The sequence below is a fragment of the Pelmatolapia mariae genome, linkage group LG7 (assembly GCF_036321145.2).
Source record: "Pelmatolapia mariae isolate MD_Pm_ZW linkage group LG7, Pm_UMD_F_2, whole genome shotgun sequence".
Lineage (NCBI taxonomy): Eukaryota > Metazoa > Chordata > Actinopteri > Cichliformes > Cichlidae > Pelmatolapia > Pelmatolapia mariae.
The window spans coordinates 591721-613814 of record NC_086233.1 but is presented as its reverse complement, the minus strand read 5'-3'; the positions used below and the strand labels follow the sequence as shown (position 1 = coordinate 613814).

General features: G+C 44.2%; 1 protein-coding gene across 2 annotated transcripts; it reads right to left on the bottom strand.

Moving 5' to 3' along the window:
- Positions 1–1162: 1162 nt before the first annotated feature.
- Positions 1163–22072, bottom strand: snx20 (sorting nexin 20). 2 transcript variants are annotated; one of them, XM_063477457.1, is made up of 4 exons: positions 21511–22072; positions 21027–21169; positions 19104–19816; positions 1163–1394 (listed from the first exon to the last, which is right to left on the bottom strand). In XM_063477457.1, exons 1-3 carry the CDS (start codon positions 21566–21568, stop codon positions 19145–19147), a joined length of 873 nt encoding a protein of 290 aa, XP_063333527.1. In that variant the 5' UTR covers positions 21569–22072; the 3' UTR covers positions 1163–1394; positions 19104–19144. The 2 variants fall into 2 exon arrangements, with proteins under 2 accessions (XP_063333527.1, XP_063333526.1); XM_063477456.1 differs by lacking the exon at positions 1163–1394 and having other exon boundaries at positions 18884–19816.
- Positions 22073–22094: the final 22 nt, after the last annotated feature.

Sequence of the window (22094 nt, the reverse complement as noted above, 5' to 3'; positions counted from 1 at the left end):
AGGTGCACCACACCTTTGTACCTCATGTAAGTCAGTAGAATACATAGCCATTGTTTTTTTTTTTGAATAATCATAATGACATAAAGGGAACTACAGTGTATGTTCATGTATAAACATGTTATTTACAACACAAAACATCTGTTTCAGGTCATAACAGCATGTGCTGTGCTGCATAACATCTGCCTCGGTGCTGGTGACGTTATGGCCCCGGAGGATGAGCCCGAGGATGACGTTCGAGATGAGGGGGAGACTGGTTTGGAGGCAGTCAGTGGTGCTCTCTGGTGGGACCAGCTACCTGCTGAGGTGTCTGGACTGGAGGAGCTACCCCTGGACCATGATTGTTGTTAACAGCTTTTAGTGGCGCATTGTTAGAGTGCTAGAATATTACTTGTCATATCTGTATTAACAGGAGTGTTTGCACCACTTTGTTCTTGCATCTTTCTGCATACATTAATGACATGTCAGCCGTTAGTTACATCAGCCCTGCAAACCAAAGTGATAGACGATGCAGTGGACAGTGGAAACGAGCATCCCTGAACAACTTCTGGCGACCACGCTGTATGATGCTCAGCTGGAAACGCTCATTCATGTGTTTGGTCCTGGTCCAGCAGATTGAACAGCACTGCCCAAGACTTCCTGCTCAGCCAAATAACAGGCCTAGTTAAGCCTGTGCACTCAGGACTTAAATGAGAAGTCTTACTGATTAATTATCCTGTTACTTTTTTTTTTTTTTCACTGTTGGTATTCCCTCAGTTCAGATAATGTCTTAATGCAGTTACACATAAATTGTTACGTTGTACATAGTATGAGAGAATAGTTGAAATACAGTTGGAGTGTTACCAATGATTTTTATTTACAGGACTTTCTACATTCTGTTAATGCTGTACATTGTTTGTCCAACAATTCAAATAAAGTTTGACTCTGTACCACGACTTTTATTTACAGAACTTAAATCATTTCGTATCGGTTGTACAGATTTTGCACAGACATTCATACAAAGTGTAACTCTTTACAATGGGTTGTATTTACAATACTGAAATCATTTTTTTACTACAACTTTCTCCAGTCAACATATCAGCCTGTCCATCCTCTCAGCTTGTCTTCCTCCATTTCTCTCTGCAGTCTCATGTCCTCTCTCCTGTTCATCCCCCCCCCGTCCCTCTCTCTCTTTTCCGGTCTTGGCTCCAGCTGGGCCTCATCCTCCTGCCGTTGCTCATCCTGCACTCGGTTGTCCACTGCTGAACTGGGCCCTGGAGTTTCCTCCTGGATGGAGTCCATTAGGACTGGAGGCCTGGTCTCTGTCCAAACACCTCATCCATGAGGGCAAACCAGGGCCATGTAGCAGCAGTGGGTTTCCCACTCACCCCCTGTCCTGACGTGGGATACCTGCAATCCTAAAGGCAGAGGAAGTCAAAAGTGGCAGTTCAGCAAAACAGCAACAGTACAGGTTTACATGAATAAGTTCGACTAATACACATTTCAGTTCTGCTGTACATACTTTGTATTTACGCAACAGGGTGATTTTCCCCGCCAGGCCCATCTTCTCCAGAATTGCCCCAACAGACAGACTATAATAGAACATCATGTTAATCCCTGAACAGGACCCACAGCAGAATGTACCAACTTAGAACTAAAAGAAATAAAAAAGCTCTCTCCGTTATGCCCAACAGATACATGCATACTGTTGCTGTACCTCCGACCACAGCGGCTGAGTTCACCGGTGAACAGGTGTTCAGAGTTTGATGAGCTCAGCTGTCTGCTCCTTGCTCCCTAAAATATGACAGGACATTCTCAGCTATCTCACACTTCTGTTTCATCGGTTTTGTTTGACGTTTGTACAACATATTCAACTGTGTGAAGACTATAAACTTTAATCTCAGCCGAACTGCAACAAATAAAACACTGACAAAAGCCAAACGACAACATTTTAGTTATCTAAGTGACTTATATATCATGTTTAACCTGAGTAGTGAAAGACCGCGGGGGGTTTCAGTTATGTGGGTAACAGACATGGCCAAAAATGTCAGGGCACTATTGCAAATATGTGATGTGTTGATAAATCGAGCAGATATTTGGAGTTTACACAGCTACATTCTCGCCTTAAAATACCTTAAAAAGTTTATTTTGTGACCCTGACAGAGTAATATTGAAACGAACTGTTCTGCTAAACATCAGTGGGACAGTCACCTACGTTTAACCACTGTGAATAAATTCACCTTGACATGTACAATTACACTTTCATTAACTTTTGCATCTCGACATTTCTATTGCTACTTCCAAACTAACATTTATAAATGTAAGTGTCCTCCGCCGCTGTTTCTACCACGCCGCTGGTCCCAGAGTTGGGACCAGGAAGCAGAGTTGCAGTCTTACACGCCTCTCTGCAGCTTCTCTCCTCCTGCTACCCCCCCAAAAACCCATCTCCATTGAGACTGTGTCAGCTCCCAAACAGACAAAAAACAAACCAAAAACCAGCAATAAAAAACTTAAACATAAAAAATCAAAAAGAAAGAACAATACAGAATCCACATCTGAACCAAAGAGTAAAACAGTGAAATGTGGATTATTAAATATTAGGTCTCTCTCCTCCAAGTCTCTGTTAGTACATGACTTAATAATCGACCAACAAATCGATTTACTCTGCCTTACAGAAACCTGGTTGCAGCAGGATGATTATGTTAGTTTAAATGAATCAACACCCCCGAGTCATTCTAACTACCAGAAACCTCGAAGCACAGGCCGAGGGGGCGGTGTGGCAGCAATTTTTCACACCAGTCTATTAATTAACGAAAGACCAAGACAGACTTTTAATTCATTTGAAAGCCTGATGCTTAGCCTCGTCCAACCCAGCTGTAAAACTCAGAAACCAGTCTTATTTGTTATCATCTATCGTCCACCTGGGCCTTACACAGAGTTTCTCTCTGATTTCTCAGACTTTTTATCTGATTTAGTGCTCAGCTCAGATAAAATAATTATTGTGGGTGATTTTAACATCCATGTAGATGCTAAAAATGACAGCCTCAAAATTGCATTTAATCTGTTATTAGACTCAATTGGCTTCTCTCAAAATGTAAAAGAACCCACCCACCACTTTAATCACACTCTAGATCTTGTTTTAACATATGGCTTAGAAACTGAACATTTAACAGTGTTTCCTGAAAACCCTCTGCTGTCTGATCATTTCCTGATAACATTTACATTTACAATGATTGATTACACAGCAGTGGAGAGTAGACTTTATCACAGTAGATGTCTTTCTGAAAGTGCTGTAACTAAGTTTAAGAATATAATCCACCCACTGTTATCATCTTCAATGCCCTGTACCAACATAGAGCAGAGCAGCTACCTGAACGCTACTCCAACAGAGGTCGATTATCTTGTTAATAATTTTACCTCCTCACTACGTACGACTCTGGATACTGTAGCTCCAGTGAAAACTAAAGTCTCAAATCAGAAGTACCTGACTCCGTGGTATAATTCTCAAACACGTAGCCTAAAGCAGATAACTCGTAAGCTGGAGAGGAAATGGCGTGTCACAAATTTAGAGGATCATCATTTAGCCTGGAGAAATAGTTTGTTGCTTTATAAGAAAGCCCTCCGCAAAGCCAGAACATCTTACTATTCGTCACTGATTGAAGAAAATAAGAACAACCCCAGGTTTCTCTTCAGCACTGTAGCCAGGCTGACAAAAAGTTAGAGCTCTACTGAGCCAACAATCCCTTTAACGTTAACTAGTAATGACTTCATGAACTTCTTCAGAAATAAAATTTTTATCATTAGAGAAAAAATTACCAATAATCATCCCACAGATGTAATATCGTCTACAGCTACTTTTAGTACCATTGATGTTAAGTTAGACTCTTTTTCTCCAATTGATCTTTCTGAGTTAACTTCAATAATTACTTCCTCTAAACCATCAACGTGTCTTTTAGACCCCATTCCTACAAAACTGCTCAAAGAAGTCCTGCCATTAATTAATTCTTCAATCTTAAATATGATCAATCTATCTCTAATAATCGGCTATGTACCACAGGCCTTCAAGGTGGCTGTAGTTAAACCTTTACTCAAAAAGCATCTCTAGACCCAGCAGTCTTAGCTAATTATAGGCCAATATCCAACCTTCCTTTCATATCAAAAATCCTTGAAAGAGTAGTTGTCAAACAGCTAACAGATCATCTGCAGAGGAATGGCTTATTTGAAGAGTTTCAGTCAGGTTTCAGAGCTCATCACAGCACAGAAACAGCTTTAGTGAAGGTTACAAATGATCTTCTTATGGCCTCTGACAGTGGACTCATCTCTGTGCTTGTCCTGCTAGACCTTAGTGCTGCGTTCGATACTGTTGACCATAATATCTTATTAGAGCGATTAGAACATGCTGTAGGTATTACAGGTACTGCACTGCAGTGGTTTGTATCATATCTATCTAATAGACTCCAATTTGTTCAAGTAAATGGAGAGTCCTCTTCACCCACTAAGGTCAATTATGGTGTTCCACAGGGTTCAGTGCTAGGACCAATTCTATTTACATTATACATGCTTCCCTTAGGCAGCATCATTAGAAGACATAGCATAAATTTCCACTGCTATGCAGATGATACGCAGCTCTATCTATCCATGAAGCCAGGTAACACACACCAATTAGTTAAACTGCAGGAATGTCTTAAAGACATAAAGACCTGGATGGCCGCTAACTTCCTGCTTCTTAATTCAGATAAAACTGAGGTTATTGTACTTGGTCCTGAAAATCTTAGAAATATGGCATCTAAGCAGATCCTTACTATGGATGGCATTACCTTGGCCTCCAGTAATGCTGTGAGGAACCTTGGAGTCATTTTTGACCAGGACATGTCCTTCAAGGCACATATTAAACAAATATGTAAGACCGCTTTCTTCCATTTGCGCAACATCTCTAAAATTAGAAATATCCTGTCTCAGAGTGATGCTGAAAAACTAGTTCATGCCTTCATTACTTCCAGGCTGGACTACTGTAATTCGTTATTATCAGGATGTCCTAAAAACTCGCTGAAAAGTCTTCAGTTAATCCAAAATGCTGCAGCAAGAGTACTGACAGGGACTAGAAAGAGAGAGCATATTTCTCCTGTCTTGGCTTCCCTTCATTGGCTTCCTGTTAAATCCAGAATTGAATTCAAAATCCTGCTCCTCACTTACAAGGTCTTAAATAATCAGGCCCCATCTTATCTTAATGACCTTGTAGTACCATATCACCCTATTAGAGCACTTCGCTCTCGCTCTGCAGGCTTACTTGCTGTTCCTAGAGTATTTAAAAGTAGAATGGGAGGGAGAGCCTTCAGTTTTCAGGCCCCTCTTCTGTGGAACCAGCTTCCAGTTTGGATTCGGGAGACAGACACTATCTCTACTTTTAAGATTAGGCTTAAAACTTTCCTTTTTGCTAAAGCATATAGTTAGGGCTGGACCAGGTGACCCTGAATCCTCCCTTAGTTATGCTGCAATAGACGTAGGCTGCCGGGGATTCCCATGATGCATTGAGTTTTTCCTTTCCAGTCACCTTCTCACTCACTATGTGTTAATAGACCTCTCTGCATCGAATCATATCTGTTATTAATCTCTGTCTCTCGTCCACAGCATGTCTTTCATCCTGTTTTCCTTCTTTCACCCCAACCGGTCGCAGCAGATGGCCGCCCCTCCCTGAGCCTGGTTCTGCCGGAGGTTTCTTCCTGTTAAAAGGGAGTTTTTCCTTCCCACTGTCGCCAAAGTGCTTGCTCATAGGGGGTCATATGATATGATTGTTGGGTTTTTCTCTGTATTTATTATTGTGCGATCTACTGTACAATATAAAGCGCCTTGAGGCGACTTTTGTTGTGATTTGGCGCTGTATAAATAAAATTGAATTGAATTGAATTGAATCTGTAGCTGCTGCCATCGTTACAAACTGAATTGGCTAGGCTGCGCTATGCATTCTGGGATATGTTGGGCGAAGGATACACTGACCCATACTTCAAATTCGGACAAATGAAGGACTCATTTGTCAGCCGCATTTGGAGCAGCCTTGGGAGAGCCTTTGTCGCGTTGCTGTGACGTAATCGACCTTCAAATGCGGCCTTGAAGGATGCAGACCCTGAATTGGGATGCAGCCATGGTGGAGCACCACACAGCCCAACAACAGGACACATATGTGCTTGTGCTGGGGGACAGGCTTCGTTGCTCCTGAGCTTTTGGAACAGCTGTCTTCAAAGCATTTTGTTTTTGATGTAAGTTAGCCAAAAGCATGTGTTCAGGTCTGGGAATGTCTTAAAACTGTCATCTATCAAATTAATGAGGGCTCAATTTGCTATGATGGAGGAGTGAAACGTTGCTCATAAAGGTGCATGACATGATCTGAGAGGGAGTTTCCCTGCTGCTATTTTTCTTAAGTCTAGAGTTTGTAAGTCATCCCCTGTTTAATGAAGTTTTTACATGTAATTTGTTCTAAAACAACTGCATTTATGTGAAATGTTGTCTTCACTTGTATTAACATGTTTTTGGTATGAATTCTGCTGTCTGTATTCTATGTATCACATGGCAATAAAAGTAGTTTTATCTTCAATCCATTGTTTATTTGCTGAATTTTAAAGTAATTACAAATCTTTTTCTAACCCAGTTTTTGGATAGTTATCCTAACCCAGTATGCCAAATCAAACCAGTAACCCAGGGTTGGCTCGGTCTATATTTGACCCAGCACTGGGTTACAAATGCAGTTATTTTTAACCCAGCAGCTGTTAGTGTGTATTAAAGAATAGTAATGATCGACTGCTTTTCATCCAGAAAACTGTTGTTCACGTTAGCCAATGTGAGCAACATTTAGCCAACTTGTGCTCTCAGTTTAGTTTTATTTTGCCCCTCACCCCAACCAGTCATGGCAGATGGCCCCGCCCCTCCACGAGGCTGTTTCTGCTGTAAGTTTCTTCCTGTTAAAAGGGAGTTTTTCTTTCCCACTGTCGCCTAGTGCTTGCTCATAGGGGGTCATTTGATTGTTGGAGTTTATGATGTAGAATTTAACTGCACAGATGTAGACCCACCAACTGTTCTGTCATCATTACACACGAGGATATTTTGATATTTGATGACAAAAAAAGTTGAGTTTGAAGAAGGACCATTACCTAAAACACAGGTGCCAAAGTCCAGCCCTCGAGGGCCGCTGTCCTGAAACTTTTCCATGTGTCCCTGCTGCAACACACCTCAATACAATCAGCAGGTTATTAGGAAGACTGTAGAACGTGACTGCACGCTGAGGTGGCAAATCAGCCATTTGATTCATGTTACAGCAGCTCATGACTGAATGAACATGGTGCAATAAAAGTACATTTAGAAGCAAGTGTTTTACATTTACTTACATTTACTTCCTCAGCATACAGTCAAGTCTTGCTAATGACCTACTAATTGTATTTAGGTGTGTTGCAGCAGGGACACATTGTGGCCAGGCAACACAACAAAAACTAGAACATCCAGCAACTTGTTGTCAACTAAGCAAGTGTTTAAGGCTGAGCAATCCAGACGAGAACTGAAGCAAGCTGCAGGAGGTGACCTGAAACTCCCATCAACTATATTCACGTGTGGCTTTTCTGTCCTCAGCGAGGTCATTCAGATGCATCATCCTGTCTGTGCCACTGTTTCCACGTGTCATGGCTAACGGACGCACTCACAGAGTTCTTGCAAACAAAGAGTTGAAAGTGTATTTGCAACAGAGTGAAACCACAGTGATATAAATATATGTGCAGTGAGTCGGGCGGGGGTCCAGGGAGACGAGAGAAGGGAATCCACACATGTCCAGAACTCCACTCACCCTGCCACACACAGGAATCACAGGGAGGGTCCGTAACCAGGTCCGGGGGAAATCCATATACAGAGAGCGAAGGTTAGTTCACCAAGCGAACACACCGAGGGAGATTTCTTTAGAGGAAGCCGAGAGCACGAACACAGGAGCTTCATGTAAAGCTATTTGCTGGGCACCAGATTCATGGCTGCAGCGGCTGGTGGGCTGTTGAGATGAAACTGATGATGAGATGATGTTCAGTGATATGACACTGAATTTCTTAAAGCTGCTGGGCTTAAGAGAACTTGTGTGCACTTTCACTGCATCACTTATCAATACCCATGCAACATCAATTTCTTATCAGTTCATTCTGAACTTTTTCCACAGAAAATGTAAGCAGGACATGGGTGGGGATGCTGAGGGGCTGCAGGGGTGTGTGCCTGAGACGGCCAAACGAAGTCTGTCCTCCTGTGAAGACATCACACAGAGCCGAGAGCGAAACAAAGAAAACTACCTGAAAAGTGTAGTCGAGCAGTTTGACATTCAGCCTGCTGTTAGCTCAACATTTTACACTCATTTACACTAAGATCCACGTCTATGCCCAATTTAGTATCACTACTCAACCTAACATGCATGCAGAGCATGCAAACTCCCACAGAGGAAGGTCCCGTGATTCAGTCCACCGCCCTTCATATTTACCATACAGATAACTCGATCTTCTGCCTCCCCCTTCTTCCTCTAATTACTATAAAGAAGTGCCTTTAACAAGTATCCCCAATGCATGCAATAGATCATTTTTTCTTTGCCAAATGATGAAAAAAGTGACAACCTTATAATTGGTTCACATTGACAGAATCTTTTTTGGTCTCTTTATAAAAACGTCAGGCCCTCTTTGTATTTCTCCAGTAGTTACTCTTGAATTCTGTTTTTATGCGATGTTGTTAACGTTTACTAACTGGTGTGAGTGGGGGAAAATGTTAGCATGCTCACACACTAGCTAAGCTAACAAGTCGCTGACTCAGTAAACCGCCATTTTGATCACCATTGTTGCTCTACTTTACAATAGGGCTTTGGAGCGTGATGTCACGGGAGCGGGGCCACGCGCCCTCCCGCCATGACAGTAGGCCAAAGAAAGCACACGGAAGCGTCAGCTATGGTTCGTACGTGCTTGTGTTGCAACGTTAGATCACACGATAGGGAAGGCAAGAAGCTGGAAAATTGGCTCTCTTTTCATCGTTTCCCCTCCTGGAGGCAACGGGAGGGATCTCATGTATCCGATATTACTAAACGAAGACGTCAGGCTTGGATTGCAGCGGTCAGACGAGCGGATATCGAGTTCTCTGCCATCCCCAATTTTTTGTTGGTTTGCTCGCGGCATTTTCTTTCCGGTGAGTTCTAAATAAATTCATATCTCTCTTAATAGGCATTTAGTGTTATTTTGAATGCGCTGAGGTCATAGATAATTAGATAAAACTAATGTGTGATGCTGCAGAACCACGTCATGTTGACGGAGTAGCGTATTATTTGGCATTATTGCAGGCAAACCAGCATATGAAATATGAAACAGAAAAGAAAAGTATGTTTATTTTTTTTATTCAAGATCTGTTCACATGTACTAAGCAAGTACATACACATGAAATGCAAACTATTTACATGGCAACGCACAGCTGGCAACCTCTGGCTGTATCTTGGTCATATGGTCAACGTACTCACAACGTGGAGGCTTAAAAACGGCCAAATCTTGTACCCAACCGTTTGTGAATTAGATGTGCGCCTCCAGGAATTTATAATTCCGAAAATGATTCGCCGTGTATGCGCTGACTCCACAGACAAGGTACGCGACGATATCGGGATAGGACAACGGCGGTAGGCCTTCTGGGTTTCTACTCCACTGCCTTATTTCATACGGGTCCACATTACAGATGCACGCTATTTTTTCCATGTACCGTCTCTTGGCGTCTGGGCGCAATCGTTCGCGATACAGCCCTTTGTCTTTTGCGTTGATTTTAAGCGTGGTTCTGGCAGTCCTGCTATCAACACAGTGTGTTTGTTTTGATTTGTGGCCTTCTGACATGGCGCCGCGATCCCACAATGCACTGCGGCGTGACGTCAACTCCAAAGCCCTATACCTCTGCTCAGGCTGTGAGTGCCCTCCCTCTCAGCCACCACAGATCCCAACAGTGACACAGCGAGCCAGTTCGAGTTGGACTATGCCCTCCCCCCAGTCCTCCAGTGCCAGTCTGGACACCTGGCGTGTACAGTTCAGCCTGTAACTTAACCAGAACTGGTTGTTGCCTCCTGTAAAATGTTGTTTTTGTCTTTTTGATCCACTCGTCCACGCGTGTATGCAGAAGCATAACTGTGAAGATTAACATTTTAATAAACACTTGTCATGAACATACATTTCTTCTTCCCCAGGTGTGCACTAACTGCCATCCTAGGCTCAGTTTGTGCCCAACATGCTGAGGTCCCCTGGCCGTGGAGAAGGTGGCCAACTCTGTGCTCTTCCCCTGCACGCACGCTGCATCAGGGTTCACTGGGTTTATTATCATGTGTGAAATATCAGTGGATCAAGAAGAGAAACTGCTCTTGGTTCGTCTATATATATATATATATATATATATATATATATATATATACATATATACATATATATATAGGATGTTCAGCTTGTTGCCTCTAGAGCGGACCAAAGGGTGCTTCCCTGTGATGAACACCTCACATCTGCATTTCTACAGCATGGAGCACAAATTATGTGTAGGATCTACAGCATGAGTTAAAATGGTAAATGGCCTGTACTTAACTTAGTCCCTATGGACCTCAAAGCACTTTACACTACATTCAGTCATTCACACACTGCTGATGGCAAGCTACATTGTAGCCACAGCTGCCCTGGGGCGCACTGACAGAGGCCAGGCTGCCGGACACTGGCGCCACCGGGCCCTCTGACCACCACCAGCAAGCAACGGGTGAAGTGTCTTGCCCAAGGATACAACAACCGAGACTGTCCAAGCCGGGGCTCGAACCGGCAACCTTCCGATTACAAGACAAACTGCCAACTCTTGAGCCACGATCACCCACCAAAGCCAAAATCTGAGAAGAGAATATGCACTTAAACACAGCTGACAGGGTCGGCTCTTCTTCTTGTTGCAAACACTGATTTCCAAAGGCACAAAGAAAAAAGCCCTCACTGTCTTTGAGTAATTAAGAGTTCTGATCTATGGGCTGATTTAGAAAACAGGATGAAAAAAAATGGAAGAATCAGTTATTTAGATAGAAGGTAACTTACCAGTAAACAAATCACGCTCCTCCAGTCCTCTGCTGACATCACTGTTACCAAATCACATGATTGAGTTCTGCTGTATCTCATAGGATACTGTAACTTGGAATCAGGTATGATCTGTGAGGAATTTTATTTGTGTTAATCCAACTAGCAAGTTGGATTAACTTGCTAGTTGCACTTTACTGGGCGCTGTCACGTCGGGGCGCTGTCACTTGGTGTTCGCTCGCTTTGTGGTAGAGTATCACTTCCTGTTCCTGCTCAAACACAGTGGTGTTTCTGAGTAGCTTTTCTGCTTAGCAATTTAATTTAAATCTTCTGATACATCCCTTTTTCATAGTATAATCTTAACGTGCTTCATCTGAATCACCCTTTCTGTGTGCTCACTACCTAATTTATAGCCAAAGTATTCACTCACTGTCTCTTTACTGTTTCGCTAGCTTAGCTTAGCTCGTAGCCGACTTGTTAGCACCATGGCTACTTCACCTGTCCCTGTTGCACTTTCCTGCTCATTGTGTCAGATGTTTAGTTACTCCTCGGCCTCCTTTAGCAGTAATGATACCTGTAACAAATGTAGCATATTTGCAGCTCTGGAGGCCAGGATTACTGAATTGGAGACTCGGCTTCGCACCCTTCATTCACCCGTAGCTAGCCAGGCCCCTGTAGCTGGTGCAGCCGACGATAGCGTAGGCCCCACTAGCTCCCCCCCGGCAGACCCCAAGCAGCTGGGGAAAGAGGGCGGCTGGGTGACGGTGAGGAGGAAGCATAGTCTTAAACAGAAGCCCCAGGTACACCACCAACCTGTTCATGTGTCTAACCGTTTTTCCCCACTCGGCGACACACCCGCCGGGGGTCAAACTCTGGTAATTGGCGATTCTGTTCTCAGACATGTGAAGCTAGAGACACCGGCAACCATAGTCAATTGTCTTCCAGGGGCCAGAGCAGGCGACATTGAAGGAAATTTAAAACTGCTGGCTAAGGGTAAACGTAAATACAGTAAGATCATAATTCACGTCGGCAGTAATGACACCCGGTTACGCCAATCGGAGGTCACTAAAATCAATATTGAATCGGTGTGTAACTTTGCCAAAACAATGTCGGACTCTGTAGTTTTCTCTGGTCCCCTCCCCAATCAGACCAGGAGTGACATGTTTAGCCGCATGTTCTCCTTAAATTGCTGGCTGTCTGAGTGGTGTCCCAGAAACGATGTGGGCTTCATAGATAATTGGCAAACCTTCTGGAGGAAACCTGGTCTTGTTAGGAGAGACGGCATCCATCCCACTTTGGATGGAGCAGCTCTCATTTCTAGAAATATGGACAAATTTATTAAACCCCCCAAAATATGACTATCCAGAGTTGGGACCAGGAAGCAGAGTTGCAGTCTTACACGCCTCTCTGCAGCTTCTCTCCTCCTGCTACCCCCCAAAAACCCATCTCCATTGAGACTGTGTCAGCTCCCAAAAAGACAAAAAACAAACCAAAAACCAGCAACAAACAACTTAAACATAAAAAATCAAAAAGAAAGAACAATACAGAATCCACATCTGAACCAAAGAGTAAAACAGTGAAATGTGGATTATTAAATATTAGGTCTCTCTCCTCCAAGTCTCTGTTAGTACATGACTTAATAATTGATCAACAGATCGATTTACTCTGCCTTACAGAAACCTGGTTGCAGCAGGATGATTATGTTAGTTTAAATGAATCAACACCCTCGAGTCATTCTAACTACCAGAAACCTCGAAGCACAGGCCGAGGGGGCGGTGTGGCAGCAATTTTTCACACCAGTCTATTAATTAACGAAAGACCCAGACAGACTTTTAATTCATTTGAAAGCCTGATGCTTAGCCTTGTCCAACCCAGCTGTAAAACTCAGAAACCAGTCTTACTTGTTATCATCTATCGTCCACCTGGGCCTTACACAGAGTTTCTCTCTGATTTCTCAGACTTTTTATCTGATTTAGTGCTCAGCTCTGATAAAATAATTATTGTGGGTGATTTTAACATCCATGTAGATGCTAAAAATGACAGCCTCAACATTGCATTTAATCTGTTATTAGACTCAATTGGCTTCTCTCAAAATGTAAAAGAACCCACCCACCACTTTAATCACACTCTAGATCTTGTTTTAACATATGACATAGAAACTGAACATTTAACAGTGTTTCCTGAAAACCCTCTGCTGTCTGATCATTTCCTGATAACATTTACATTTACAATAATTGATTACACAGCAGTGGAGAGTAGACTTTATCAAAGTAGATGTCTTTCTGAAAGCGCTGTAACTAAGTTTAAGAATATAATCCACCCACTGTTATCATCTTCAATGCCCTGTACCAACACAGAGCAGAGCAGCTACCTGAACGCTACTCCAACAGAGGTCGATCATCTTGTTAATAATTTTACCTCCTCACTACGTACGACTCTGGATACTGTAGCTCCTGTGAAAACTAAGGTCTCAAATCAGAAGTCCCTGACTCCGTGGTATAATTCTCAAACACGTAGCCTAAAGCAGATAACTCGTACGCTGGAGAGGAAATGGCGTGTCACAAATTTAGAGGATCATCATTTAGCCTGGAGAAATAGTTTGCTGCTTTATAAGAAAGCCCTCCGCAAAGCCAGAACATCTTACTATTCATCACTGATTGAAGAAAATAAGAACAACCCCAGGTTTCTCTTCAGCACTGTAGCCAGGCTGACAAAAAGTCAGAGCTCTACTGAGCCAACCATCCCTTTAATGTTAACTAGTAATGACTTCATGAACTTCTTCACAAATAACATTTTAATCATTAGAGAAAAAATTACCAATAATCATCCCACAGATGTAATATCATCTACAGCTACTTTTAGTACCATTGATGTTAAGTTAGACTCTTTTTCTCCAATTGATCTTTCTGAGTTAACTTCAATAATTAATTCCTCCAAACCATCAACGTGTCTTTTAGACCCCATTCCTACAAAACTGCTCAAAGAAGTCCTGCCATTAATTAATTCTTCAATCTTAAATATGATCAACCTATCTCTTATAATCAGCTATGTACCACAGGCCTTCAAGCTGGCTGTAGTTAAACCTTTACTCAAAAAGCCATCTCTAGACCCAGCAGTCTTAGCTAATTATAGGCCAATCTCCAACCTTCCTTTCATATCAAACATCCTTGAAAGAGTAGTTGTCAAACAGCTAACAGATCATCTGCAGAGGAATGGCTTATTTGAAGAGTTTCAGTCAGGTTTCAGAGCTCATCACAGCACAGAAACAGCTTTAGTGAAGGTTACAAATGATCTTCTTATGGCCTCTGACAGTGGACTCATCTCTGTGCTTGTCCTGCTAGACCTCAGTGCAGCGTTCGATACTGTTGATCATAATATCCTATTAGAGTGATTGGAACATGCTGTAGGTATTACAGGTACTGCACTGCAGTGGTTTGTATCATATCTATCTAATAGACTCCAATTTGTTCAAGTAAATGGAGAGTCCTCTTCACACACTAAGGTCAATTATGGTGTTCCTCAGGGTTCAGTGCTAGGACCAATTCTATTTACATTATACATGCTTCCCTTAGGCAGCATCATTAGAAGACATAGCATACATTTACACTGCTATGCAGATGATACGCAGCTCTATCTATCCATGAAGCCAGGTAACACACACCAATGAGTTAAACTGCAGGAATGTCTTAAAGACATAAAGACCTGGATGGCCGCTAACTTTCTGCTTCTTAATTCAGATAAAACTGAGGTTATTGTACTCGGCCCTGAAAATCTTACAAATATGGTATCTAACCAGATTCTTACTCTGGATGGCATTACCTTGGCCTCCAGTAACACTGTGAGGAACCTTGGAGTCATTTTTGACCAGCACATGTCCTTCAACGCACATATTAAACAAATATGTAAGACCGCTTTCTTCCATTTGTGCAACATCTCTAAAATTAGAAATATCCTGTCTCAGAGTGATGCTGAAAAACTAGTTCATGCATTTATTACTTCCAGGCTGGACTACTGTAATTCATTATTATCAGGAAGTCCTAAAAACTCTCTGAAAAGCCTTCAGTTAATCCAAAATGTTGCAGCAAGAGTCCTGACAGGGACTAGAAAGAGAGAGCAGATTTCTCCTGTATTGGCTTCCCTTCATTGGCTTCCTGTTAAATCCAGAATTCAAAATCCTGCTCCTCACATACAAGGTCTTAAATAATCAGGCCCCATCTTATCTTAATGACCTTGTAGTGCCATATCACCCTATTAGAGCACTTCGCTCTCACACCGCAGGCCTACTTGTTGTTCCTAGAGTATTTAAAAGTAGAATGGGAGGCAGAGCCTTCAGTTTTCAGGCCCCTCTTCTGTGGAACCAGCTTCCAGTTTGGATTCGGGAGACAGACACTATCTCTACTTTTAAGATTAGACTTCAAACTTTCCTTTTTGCTAAAGCATATAGTTAGGGCTGGACCAGGTGACCCTGAATCCTCCCTTAGTTATGCTGCAATAGACGTAGGCTGCCGGGGATTCCCATGATGCACTGAGTTTTTCCTTTCCAGTCACCTTTCTCACTCAGTATGTGTTAATAGACCTCTCTGCATCGAATCATATCTGTTATTAATCTCCGTCTCTCTTCCACAGCATGTCTTTATCCTGTCTTCCTTCTCTCACCCCAACCAATCGCAGCAGATGGCCCCGCCCCTCCCTGAGCCTGGTTCTGCCGGAGGTTTCTTCCTGTTAAAAGGGAGTTTTTCCTTCCCACTGTCGCCAAAGTGCTTGCTCATAGGGGGTCATATGATTGTTGGGTTTTTCTCCGTATTTATTATTGTGCTATCTACTGTACAATATAAAGTGCTTTGAGGCGACTTTTGTTGTGATTTGGCGCTATATAAATAAAATTGAATTGAATTGAATTGAACTAATGTCATTAATCACATGTGCACATCATCTGTCTGTATAAAGTCAGAGTTATTTGGAATTACATTTTGGAAATGAAATCTAATGATTGTAGAACAAAGACACACGATGTTCATCTCGAACAGAACATTTTTATTTTTGTCTGTGTGGTTTTCTGTAAATATACAACAGGTCTAGTTACCACTTACAGTGGCTTGCAAAAGTATTCGGCCCCCTTGAACTTTTCCACATTTTGTCACATTACAGCCACAAACATGAATCAATGTTATTGGAATTCCACGTGAAAGACCAATACAAAGTGGTGTACACGTGAGAAGTGGAACGAAAATCATACATGATTCCAAACATTTTTTACAAATAAATAACTGCAAAGTGGGGTGTGCGTAATTATTCAGCCCCCTGAGTCAATACTTTGTAGAACCACCTTTTGCTGCAGTTACAGCTGCCAGTCTTTTAGGGTATGTCTCTACCAGCTTTGCACATCTACAGACTGAAATCCTTGCCCATTCTTCTTTGCAAAACAGCTCCAGCTCAGTCAGATTAGATGGACAGCGTTTGTGAACAGCAGTTTTCAGATCTTGCCACAGATTCTGGATTGGATTTAGATCTGGACTTTGACTGGGCCATTCTAACACATGGATATGTTTTGTTTTAAACCGTTCCATTGTTGCCCTGGCTTTATGTTTAGGGTCGTTGTCCTGCTGGAAGGTGAACCTCCGCCCCAGTCTCAAGTCTTTTGCAGGCTCCAAGAGGTTTTCTTCCAAGATTGCCCTGTATTTGGCTCCATCCATCTTCCCATCAACTCTGACCAGCTTCCCTGTCCCTGCTGAAGAGAAGCACCCCCAGAGCATGATGCTGCCACCACCATATTTGACAGTGGGGATGGTGTGTTCAGAGTGATGTGCAGTGTTAGTTTTCCGCCACACATAGCGTTTTGCATTTTGGTGTCATCTGACCAGAGCACCTTCTTCCACATGTTTGCTGTGTCCCCCACATGGCTTGTGGCAAACTGCAAACGGGACTTCTTATGGTTTTCTGTTAACAATGGCTTTCTTCTTGCCACTCTTCCATAAAGGCCAACTTTGTGCAGTGCACGACTAATAGTTGTCCTATGGACAGATTCCCCCACCTGAGCTGTAGATCTCTGCAGCTCGTCCAGAGTCACCATGGGCCTCTTGGCTGCATTTCTGATCAGCGCTCTCCTTGTTCGGCCTGTGAGTTTAGGTGGACGGCCTTGTCTTGGTAGGTTTACAGTTGTGCCATACTCCTTCCATTTCTGAATGATGGCTTGAACAGTGCTCCGTGGGATGTTCAAGGCTTGGGAAATCTTTTTGTAGCCTAAGCCTGCTTTAAATTTCTCAATAACTTTATCCCTGACCTGTCTGGTGTGTTCTTTGGACTTCATGGTGTCGTTGTTCCCAATATTCTCTTAGACAACCTCTGAGGCCGTCACAGAGCAGCTGTATTTGTACTGACATTAGATTACACACAGGTGCCTTCTATTTAGTCATTAGCACTCAGCAGGCAACGTCTATGGGCAACTGACTGCACTCAGACCAAAGGGGCTGAATAATTACGCACACCCCACTTTGCAGTTATTTATTTGTAAAAAATGTTTGGAATCATGTCTGATTTTCGTTCCACTTCTCACGTGTACACCACTTTGTATTGGTCTTTCACGTGGAATTCCAATAACATTGATTCATGTTTGTGGCTGTAATGTGACAAAATGTGGGAATGTTCAAGGGGGCCGAATACTTTTGCAAGCCACTGTACACTTTTTAAAACCCTTACAAGGTAAAAGCACTGGGAATGTAAACCATTACAAACAACTTAGGGATCATGTTGGTATTTGTCCTCTTTTAAACAACTTCAATTATTTTAAAAGTAAAAGATAAAGAGAAGAAGATAAGAAATGAAAGGAGAAAACCAAAAATTACACTCAGTTAATTACTTTCCATAGCATGTTTTTGAGAGCATAAATGTTTCTGGGTCTCCTGTCAGGTTCAAGCAGCACCTTCATCCTCAGCTCTGCTGCTCCCGTCATCACCAGAACTCCTCCGTCAGTCCGTCATACCCGTGCTCCACCAACCCCACCGGCTGCGGTTAAACATTGTTCAAGTTCAACCTTCTCCACCTTTAAGTCTCTGCTGTTCTTCTCTGAACACATCTTCGCCCTCTCAGGTCCTCCGTCCATCACTCTCCACTTTCCAGCCTCTCAGAGCACACTTCCTTCCACCTGTCACATGACTCCTCTGTCCTTACTGATGTTATATTCATGTTTCTGAGTGAGGTGACTTTAAATCAAACGTATTATTATTCATGTGTTTAGGAGGAAGCCGGAGAGAACACGGGAACACGGACAGTTCCCTGTTGTCATTAACAAATGTACTCAAACAGAAGCTAACCTGGCAGTGCTGACTTTGGCCACACCCCCACTCACCTGTTGGTTTTCGCTCTGTGCTCACAAACACATCGATAGAAGCTAACGCCCCAGGATCTGTTTACATACTCATTTAAATATGCACATGTGCAAAAATGATGTTTACAGTAAGACGGGTCTCTTATGGATGATAAACAGATCATCCAAATCTCAAGTTAGCTCATAATCTCTGATGATGTTCGCTAAACAGGGTACATAAGCAAGCTAAGTGACATAGTGAGAGCTGAACAGTTTGCACTTTGGCTCATTAACATGTGAGATACAGCGAGCTTGAATCTGCTTATTTAACCTGTTGTAACGTCTGCAGTATACACACGGTTCAACTGAACTGAGCGAAAACAGCAAAATATAATAAAACACAAAAACACCTGCGTGAACGAAAAGGTCACACAGTCGTAACTGATCTCAGCTGAGCAGCAGCTTGTTCCAAAGAGCAGCGACTGAAAGCAGATCTGAGATCTGATCCTGGAGCAGCAGGTGCTGACCCCCACCCAGAGCTACCACAGGATGACCAATGACGTGGCTTCAGTACTGCGTGGTCAGATTTCCATGGTAGAGTCAGCCGTTAATCGCTAATCATCAAACATCATGAATCAGACCCAATACCAAAATTACTTTTAAATACTTTATTGCAGGACAGTACTGTAGTACTCTGGGTACTCTGACCCACTGTGAGCTGTTACACCTCCACAGCTGGCAGGGGCTGTGCAGGGGTTTACCTGCTAATCCAGGTGTGGACAGGGGGCTGGCCGCTCCACCCTCAGAGGAACTCCTGGATCACTACCTCCTTCAGGGAGTGGGAGGACGCCTCCCCACGCTCGGCATCTCTCACAGCGGTCAACTCATCCTGCAGCTGAGCCACGGGCCGGCCCAATTGGTACCCGAGGTCCACCAGCAGCTCCAGCAGCGGCGCTCTGTAGCGCGTCAGTCCGTAGCGCCTCACCGGAGGCAGCGCTCTCTGAGCGGCGGAGAACGCCCGCTCCGGTTCGTCCAGGTCCCGGTAGCAGACAGCGAGAGCGGCGAGGGCGGGCACGAGGAGGGTGGGCTTCTGCCAGGGCAGCAGCTTCTCCTGGATGTCCAGCACGGTCTGCAGCAGCTCTGCGGCCGGCCGGAACTGCCCCGCCCGGAGCAGGCCGTGCGCCCGCTGCTGCTCCTGCTCGGTGAAGAAAGCCGAGAAGCAAGGGGAGTGTCTGACGCAGCGCGTGGCGTACAGCTTCGCCAGGTAGTCCTGCAGCGCCAGGCGCCGCTCCCCGATGCTCTCGGGGGAGAAATTCCCCGAGAGCATCTTGCGAGGCAGCTGCACCTCCTCCAGCTCCTCGTCAAACTCCTCCAGCAGTTTGTGGTGGAAGCGGGAGAAGTCGCTGTAGCGGCGCTCCACCGAAACACGGCGGGAATCGAAGCTGCCGGAACGCATCACCACCACCTGGTAGAGCTGCAAACAAACAGAAAGAACCGTGACCTTTGACCTTTAAAGTTAACTCTGCTGTAGCTCAAACAGCCAGTCAGAGAGACAGGCTGGACTTCCTGTTCCCTCTCAACGGTGAACCCTCCGCGGGCGTCTTTTCTCTGATACGTTATGCTGACAATTACATTCATTCATACAACACCAATCACGACACCGATCACCTCGAGGTGCTTTACACTGTAACATAAAGATTCTACAATCATACAAAGAAAACAGAGAAACCACCAACAATCATATGACCCCCTATGAGCAAGCACTTTGGCGACAGTGGGAAGGAAAAACTCCCTTTTAACAGGAAGAAACCTCCAGCAGAACCAGGCTCAGGGAGGGGCGGGGCCATCTGCTGTGATTGGTTGGGGTGAGAGAAGGAAGACAGGATAAAGACATGCTGTGGAAGAGAGACAGAGATTAATAATAACTAATGATTAAACACCCAGTGCATCATGGGAATCCCCCAGCAGCCTACGTCTATTGCAGCATAACTAAGGGAGGATTCAGGGTCACCTGGTCCAGTCCTAACCATGTGCTTCGTCCTGATGATGATGCTGTGTTTTGGTCCTCTGGGGCACCATAGACAAGCAGAAAGTTGCTGATGTGTCAGTTTGAATATTTCCTTCATTATGGAGCACATTAGCTTCTGTGACCGCACAGCGTCGGTTACCTGCACTCATCAATGAACAGCTCCCTGACTGAGTTTTACATGTTTGAGGTTTAAAATGAACACACCTGACAGTGGCAGGCAGGGAAACTGTTGGGACCGCACAGCAGGTGGACAGGTGAGTGCAGGCAGGTGTGTTAAAGCTGGTCTTTGGGTTGCTTATTATCTCAAATATGTCTTCATAAAGATTTCACTGCTCAGCCAGTGCCTCTTATGACCAGAGTTCACTTTCACTGCTTCCTGCTCCAACGGCCACACCTTTGGAAAATAAGCCCCTCCTCCTCAGGTTAAACTTTCACTTCCTGCGGGCTCACCTTCACTGAAAGTTAGCTGTGAACATTTACAGGTTAGCCGCTTTGCCCCTCATCCTCATCCTCTGTCTGAAAGAATCTCTTCTGATTGGCTGTCCCTCAAAAACAGAAGGTATTTCACCTCTATGACATCACAGGGATCCAAGAGTATAAAAACTGCTGAGCAGAGTGTTTGGAGTCGGCTGGTGGGTGTGTTTCGGTGTCTCACCACGTATTTGTGTAGCACGTGCTCGACGATGCGGGTGGAGGGGATCTCAAAGAGCAGCCGGACGGGTCGCTCTCGCTGCTTCACCGCCCTCCAGTTCTGCTGCAGCTCCTTCGTGGTTAAACTGGAACAGCCGGGCAAGTCCTCTGAAACAGCAAACACAGCGAGTCAGCACCCACTGCTGGACTGGCTCACCTGTGGAAAGGCTGCATTATTAGGGGCGTGGCCTCTTTGACTCTGTATGCTGCTTTAGCAGCTGCCAGCCTCTTTGAAACCCACCTCCCTACCAGCTCCTCTTTTCACTGTTTCTGACGTGAATCATTGGCTGCAAACACATAAATATCTGACAGATAGCGTCAGCTCAGCGTCAGTGTTTGCTCGGGTGGTGGTCTGAAATGTGAGTGAGACTTGACCTAAAAGTTTGACGTCTGAGTTCAGACAGAAGAAAGAAGAAGAGGAAGGTTAAGAAGGTGAAAGACGACAGAACCTGGAGTCATTGTGTCCACCTCAGTCAGGTCTTCGGCTCCCTGCTGAGCTTCTGCCATCGGGTCCAAACTGCTGATCTGAGGCCAGAGAAGCTCGCTTATCCTCCTGATGTTCACTCAGTGATGGGCAGCTGTGTTTTCTGGCTCTGTTTCATCTCTTTTGGATTTTTTTCTTCCTGTAAAGATCAAAGCTGCCAGTGTGGCTCCTGCAGGTGAGTGAGGGGTTAAAAAGGCCCGAGCGGCCTGCCGAGTGTCGCTAACAGAAGAACAGAAGAACGTGCTGCACGTTTGCGTGCTGACAGACGAGTGCAGGCAGGAGGAAGTCGACTTCAGCAAACATGCTGAAGAGGAAGTGAAATGAAAGACCAGTGTGTCGTAAATGGTGTGTGAGAGAGGTGCTTGTTTTATGGCTGCGGAGCAGCAGGCGGGTGGAGTTAGCTAGCAGAAAGCAGAGTGTTTCGCATGCAGCTCCTCTCTGCTCCTCTAGGGGGAGCTCTGAAAGCTCTTTAAGCTTTAATGTCCATCTGCAGGTGCACAGGCAGGTCAGACGTCACAGGCAGACACCACTGACTAGTCTTTATTAGAT